The sequence below is a fragment of the Teleopsis dalmanni genome, chromosome X (assembly GCF_002237135.1).
Source record: "Teleopsis dalmanni isolate 2A chromosome X, ASM223713v2, whole genome shotgun sequence".
Lineage (NCBI taxonomy): Eukaryota > Metazoa > Arthropoda > Insecta > Diptera > Diopsidae > Teleopsis > Teleopsis dalmanni.
Genome location: NC_051848.1, coordinates 84,457,868 through 84,464,859, shown reverse-complemented (window position 1 = coordinate 84,464,859; position 6,992 = coordinate 84,457,868). Strand labels below are relative to the sequence as shown.

Below are 6,992 nucleotides of genomic sequence, written 5' to 3'. Positions count from 1 at the left end.
CCTATTACCCAGTAGCGTCTTTTAATATATGCTTCCATTACCGAGTTTCCGCCATGAAGTGTTTTATAGTGTGCTTGTTCTGTAATTAATTCCGTGTATCTGTCTCTAACCAGAATGATTGGATGCTTCTGGTTTTCAGTTAGCTCACTGTTAGTTAGTCTTCCTCCGACTCTTAAGATACCTTCTTCATCTGTAAATGGTGTTAATTGAATAATTCTACTTCCTCTGCTGATTTCTTTTCTTTCTTTAATTAATTTCAGTTCTGCTGAAAAGTGTTTTTGTTGATGATATTTAATTAATATAGTTCTAGCCTTTTGTAATTCTTTTTTTGATAAGTATTCTGCTTGATTTTTATATCTTCTGAGTCGGTTTATGAATCTTAGTATATATGCTATGATTCGTTCCAACCTAGTTAGACTGGAGTTTGTTTCCATAAGTTGTTCTATTATTTCGTTATTTTGGCTTCTAACTGTTGTCAGTATTTTCACTTCTTCTATTTTTTCAGGTTTTGGCCAATCTTTTTCTTCTTTTGTTAGCCATGAGGGTCCGTTCCACCATAATGGATTATATTTTAATTTAGAAGGACATATTCCTCTGGAAGCTATATCTGCTGGATTTTCTTGTGACTTTACATGTTGCCATTTTGTTTTTGGTATCCATTTTTTTATATCTTCAACTCTTGTTCTTACAAATTTTTCTTTATTTTTAATATTTTTAATCCAGCATAGGGTAATCATTGAGTCACTCCAACAGTATATCGTGGCGTTATTATTCAATATTTGTGAAACTCGTCTCATTAATTTTGCAAGTAAATGCGAACCACATAGCTCTAATTTTGGAATTGTCTTTTTGCTTTTTATCGGCGATACTTTGCTTTTAGCTGTTAGTAATTTTACAGATGAACCAATTTTTACGTATATGACAGCTGCGTATGCTGCTTCTGATGCGTCGCAGAATCCGTGAAATTCCCAAGTTTTTGAATTTGTAGTTCCTATCCATCTTGGTATTTTTATTTTATCTATGTTTTGCATATTTTTTCTATTTTTATCATATTCTTTTTGTAAATCATCATTGAGCTCATCATCCCAGTCAAATTTATTTAGCCATATTTTTTGCATATATATTTTAGCTGTGACTGTTACTGGTGTCAGCCAGCCTAATGGATCGAAAATATGCGCTGTGTTTGAAAGTATCATTCTTTTCGTCCATTTATTTATATTTTCCATTTTTATAGTAAAGTGGAAGTTATCTTTTATTGGATTCCATTTAAGTCCTAAGGTTTTTACTGATTCATCTTCATGTATATTTAGTATTTTTATCTCGTTGTCATCTGGTAGTTCTTCCAGTATAGATTCATGATTTGACATCCATTTCCTGAGCTGGAATCCTCTAAGACTTAAAGTTTTATTAATTTTATTTATTTTATGCCTACATTCTGATATTGAATTAGCTCCTGTCATTAAGTCATCCATGTAGAATTCTTTGTTTATGCTATTTTTTATATCTTTATTTTCTTCTGATTCATCAGCAATTTGATGTAATGTTCGTACTGCTAGAAAAGGTGCAGCTGCGGTTCCATATGTAACTGTTGTTAATTTATATTCCATAATTTTTTCCCTCGCATTTTCTCTCCATAAAATTCTTTGATAATCTTGGTCTTTTCGTGCAATTTTTATTTGCCTGAACATTTTTTCTACATCGGCTGAAGCGACGAATTTCCATAATCGCCATTTCATTAATATATCAAATATATCCTGCTGTAATCTTGGCCCCGTCATCATTATGTCGTTCAAGCTTTTTCCATTTGTCGATTTTGCTGATGCATCGAATACTACTCTTAGTTTTGTAGTGCGACTTGATTCTCTTATCACTGCTTGATGCGATAGGTAATATTTTCCTATTGTATTATCTTTTACTTTTTCCATATGTCCTTTCTGCTCATATTCTTGCATGAATTTTATGTATTCAGTTCTTTTCTCATTACTCATTTTTTTCTCTTGGTTTAGGAATCTTGCCATTGCTTGATTTCTAGATTCACCTAGTGTGGCATCTTTTTTTAATGGAAGTTTCACTATAAATTTTTTGTCGCCGTCTATTTTAGTGGTGTCATCATAAAATTGCATACATATTTCATCTTCTGCTGTTTTTTCATTGATTGTGTTATCTGCTTCTTCTAGTTCCCAAAACTTTTCTATGTTTTTTGTTGTAATTGTTACTTTACTTCTTTTTGCTGGTTTCTTTAATACTTTGCCTGATATTATCCATCCAAATATTGTTTCTTGGGCGATAATTCCATTAATTTTCTTGAACCCTTTCTTTATTATTTTCGGGATAATGTCACTGCCTATTATTAAGTCGATTTGTTTTGTTTTCATGAATTCAGGATCTGCTAAGTTGTAGCTTTTCCACTGATTCTTATTGTAGTCAATGGTCTTATTGTAGTCAATGGTCTTTTCTGGCAATGGTCTAATTAGCTTGTTCATGACTATAAACTCTTCTTTCATATTTGTATTATTAATTTTAGATTTTATTTCCATTATGACCTTTGAATTTGCTTGCCCAACTGAAGTTTCAGCAAGCCCCGTTAATTTAATATCGGTTTTTACTTTTTGTAAACCTAAGATATGAACAGCTTCTTCTGATATCATTGATGCTTGAGATCCTTGGTCTATAAGCGCATGTAGTTCTTTATATTCTCCTCTAATTGTTTTCCCTTTAACTATTGCTGTTGGTAGTAATACTACTTCGCTTTCATCTTTTTTTGTTACTGCGATCACTTTAGTTTTTGTTGATTTATCCTTTTTTTCTTGTTGATGCTCATTATGTAGCAAGGTATGATGATCTCTACTATTACATATCTTACATGTGTACTTTGATATGCATTTGTCTTGATTTTTATGGCTCAGGCAAATTTTACACGTGTCGTTAGCGTTTAGAAATGCTCTTTTATTGCTGATAGGCAATGAACTAAATGATGAGCAGCTGTATATTTTGTGGCCCTGTTTTCTACAAAATGAACAGCTAAAGTTTATAGATGTATTTATTTGCTGATTTACTGGTAATCGTCTTTCAATATTTGATATTGCTGAAAATTTTCTGCATTCGTTTGTTGTATGTCCCGCCTTATTACAGTACGCACATATTTTCTTCGGATAATTTATCTTTCTATCGTCTGTTTCTTTATTTTTCATAGCATCTAGCGCTTGAAATTGATGTTCTAAAAATTTTTGTACCTCATCTAAGCTTTGTATTTCAGTTGGATTTTTGGCACCTAACTCGTTAAGCTTTCTTTGTCCAGCTTTCTTAATATTATTCGTGCTATTAAAGGTTCTGCATTATTAAGGTCGATACCCATTCCTTTTATTGTATTAATGCATTCGTTTGTTGTGTCTGTTAGCTGCCTTATACTTTTAGCATCCCCTACTGTTGTAGATGGTTGGTCGAGTAATTGATCTACCTGTGTTCTAAATAACCACCTTCTGTTATTGTATCTTTTTTGTAGCATTTCCCAGGCTGTTTTATAATTAGCCTCAGATACATTCATATGCTGGATTAATCTGCCAGCTTCACCTTTTACTACTGCCTTTAATCTATACATTTTTTCGGAATCTGGTATATCTCTTATATGTATAGCTTCATGAAACAAATTAGAAAATGTGTTCCACTCTTTTACATCTCCGTAGAACGTCGGCATCTTGAATGGTTCTAGCTTCTAGCCGGCTCCAATTCATTTTTTACCACTAGTTCTGCTTTTTTTTTACTTTCATTTAATTGATAAAGTACAATGTTTAGTTGGGTATTGATCTGTTTATATGTTGTTCTGCCATTTTTACTTATTTCCAGTGTGTCATTATATATAATCTCTATATTTTTTTGTTGTTTTTTTAATTCTTCTATTCGCCAATCTGGTACTTGAAGTTCGTTGTTGTAATGAATTTCTAACATTGCATCTAAATCTTCTTGCAAGTCTTCAATCAGCCTCATTAACCTGGTTTCTAATTTACTGATTTTTTGAACCTCTTTTTTAGTGTCAACTATAGTTATATCATTGTCTTCTGATATTTTATCTGCTTCACTTTCTTCTTTGTTGACTTTTTCCGTTGTTTCAGTGGTATTATCGGTTTCTAACATCTTTTTATAATATTTTTGGATTGTATCGAACCAACATTCTTTAAAGTACTCATCTGTTTCTGCGCCTTCTTTTAGTAGTTCTTCGTGGTTTACCTGAAATTTTTTCCAGTTCTTTTCCACTTTTTCTATTTTATCGGCTGTCTTACGTAGTCCCTTTTCTTTAATTTTTTCTACTGCAGTTATTATTTCTTCTCCAAGCTTTTTTTGCGCTTCATAAAGCTTTAGTTTTTGTGCCATATTTGTTGTGTTTTTTTTTTATATAAAATCTTCTTTTTCGAGTATTTTAATTTTTAATCGTCTTCTGAGGTGGATAGCTGCCGCTGTCTATTGGCTGCCGCTGTCTCTTAGCTGCCGTCGTGTCGTAGCTGCCGCTGTCTTTTTGGCTGCCGCTGTCTCTTAGCTGCCGTCGTGTCGTAGCTGCCGCTTTCTATTAGTAAAAGGTCACTGCCGCTGTTACTCCCGTTGGATTGACCCTATTTCTACCTAATATTACAATTTTTTAAATCCTATTGTTGTCTATAGTGATTAACACCTCCGACCCTGATCAGAATGCGTTAGTAAAACGCCGCTCCGACCTTACAATTTCTCTAACTAAATGTATATTTATTTTTTTTTCTGCCGCTGCCCTTCAATGATGCACGGCTTCCTTCGCTGCAGCACTTCGGCCACTAAGCGCTGTTTATGGTATCGGGAGGATACCAAACAAACAAATCTTCTGTCTGCTTTTTTTTTTTGTTGAAATATTTCTTCTTCTTGAAGGAATATTTCGCACCAATATAAAGTTTTGGTAATTTTTTTTTTTTAATATCCTTAGGTCTCTTACCACGGGTGAGGGAAAACGCTAAGGCTCGAAGGACCAAATGTTCAGAATTAAAACAACTGAACCGTTTGAGTATTTGTAAATTACTGATTTTATTTAAAACAACGTTCTGTATTTATACAAAAATATCTTAAGATTAATTTTACATCAAGGTTATTATTTTAATGGACTGTATTACATTTTGTTATTGTTTGTAAAAAGGTTAAAAAAGGACGGAAGTCCCAACACTAGGGATTTTCCTCCTATTGTTTCTATAAATATATTTATTGTTATAATTAGATACGGATGTTCAAATGTTACAATGCTTGCTATATTAATATAATGTATTTTTACCCTTGTACATTATTCTGGGAATTTAGGTGATAAGGTTTTAAGCGATAATAAAAAACTAAAATAATATAATATATAAAATAATTAAATATTTATAAATTTATGTTCATGATTGAACAAAATGTGAGAAATAATTGAGATGGATCGACATGATTTACACCAAGAGGTTGAAACATCTATGGACATTAGTGAGACCACCACACATTCAATTTAAATATGCTTAATGGTCAGAAATATTTGTTCCCGTTAGATTCCCCATAATTTTACAACCGCTCAAAAGCAGGCACGAGTTGATTGGTGGAAATGTTCAAAAATACGGCCAAATACCCCAATGTACTTATGCTCTTTCATTCGGCACTTACAAATAAATCAGCCCAACTTTCTGATAGTAGCAATGTATGTAACTGGCAGTGCAACCAATACAAAAAACGTATTCGACACGATAAATAGGACATAAGAAACGCTTTTTCAAGCTTTTATCACTGTTGGATTGCCCTCCCTATATTTATGAGTTCATATAATCAATAGCCTCGGTTCATAAGGATTCCTGTGGCGACCATTGTGTTTTTAAAAATTTATTCCATTCCAAAAACTTTAAAACTTTAATTGAACTGCTCGATTTGTAAGTAAAGCGTTAAAAAAAAACTTGAAAAGGAAAATCCACTTAATGTATATATAATATACCTTGGCATAAGTCAGGGAGGAAAATTTTGACTGAAGGGATCGGAAGGCATTTGGTCGAAATTGATTCGTCATAAGGATGGCGTGGAAATGTGAGAGCCTTTCACTTTTTATTTTCTGATTAATTTTCTTTTCGTCGCTGCCTCTGCCGTCGCTACTTTTTGATCTTTTTAGTGCGCCAATTTCGTATTCAATTCAGTTTTCAAAATTAATTAATTTTCAATGTAAAATTTGAAGATTAGTGCGAATTACGACTTTTAATGGATCAAAAGAAAGGCGAAATTAAAGTAAAAGTTAAGTCTTATTGTACACATTTCAGTTATTTTTTGCCTTTTTCACTATTCTTAGGAGAAAGTTTTTATTAAAAAAATAATTGTGAAAGAAAAATTTTAAATTAAAGGCTGAGTGGTAATGAATTTATTTTTACTTTAATTTGTTAATGGAAAAATACTTGAAATCAATGAAATTGAATTGGCAAATGCCCCTTTTAGTATAATCGAAGTTTGTTAAAAGGTCAAGAAGTTTCATTGAATGTGAAATATAATTCATAAGATTGTGAATATAAGAAAAATCAAAAATTAAAGATGAAAGATGAAAGAAAATTATAAAGCAGCTTTCGAGTATATTTTCAAGCTGTTTGCTATTATTAAAAATGCTAATATCCTAGCATTTTTAGTATAAACAAGCTAATCAACAATAAAATTAAATTCATACACACAACGTAAAATTCTCAACACTTTTTTCAAGTTTTCTTCCAGCTTTGTTTAGACTACCAACCAAATAAAAAGGCACCGCCTTTATACTTTTTAATAATTAAAGTAAATAAATGAAGGAGACCATTTAAAAGCATTTGCATAATCAAAAATTAAATTAAATGTCAACTCATTTATTTAAGCTACTTTAAAACGCACTGCAAAAAAAAGGCCACCACAAATTAGTCCATAAAATATACCGTAAAGTATGCCACAAAAATGGCCACACCTACTAACACATTCAATGGCTTCGCCTACATGCAATTTTATATGCGCAA

General features: G+C 32.0%; 1 protein-coding gene across 1 annotated transcript in view; it reads right to left on the bottom strand.

Moving 5' to 3' along the window:
* LOC119688637 overlaps positions 1–4,368 on the bottom strand; it is an 8,359-nt gene extending 3,991 nt beyond the window's left edge. Inside the window, exons 1-3 of the mRNA XM_038103308.1 lie at positions 3,913–4,368; positions 1,157–3,302; positions 409–1,018 (exon numbers count right to left, since the gene is read on the bottom strand). Of these exons, the coding sequence (XP_037959236.1) occupies positions 409–1,018; positions 1,157–3,302; positions 3,913–4,368 (3,212 nt within the window). The remainder of the gene's footprint in view (positions 1–408; positions 1,019–1,156; positions 3,303–3,912) is intronic.
* Positions 4,369–6,992: the final 2,624 nt, after the last annotated feature.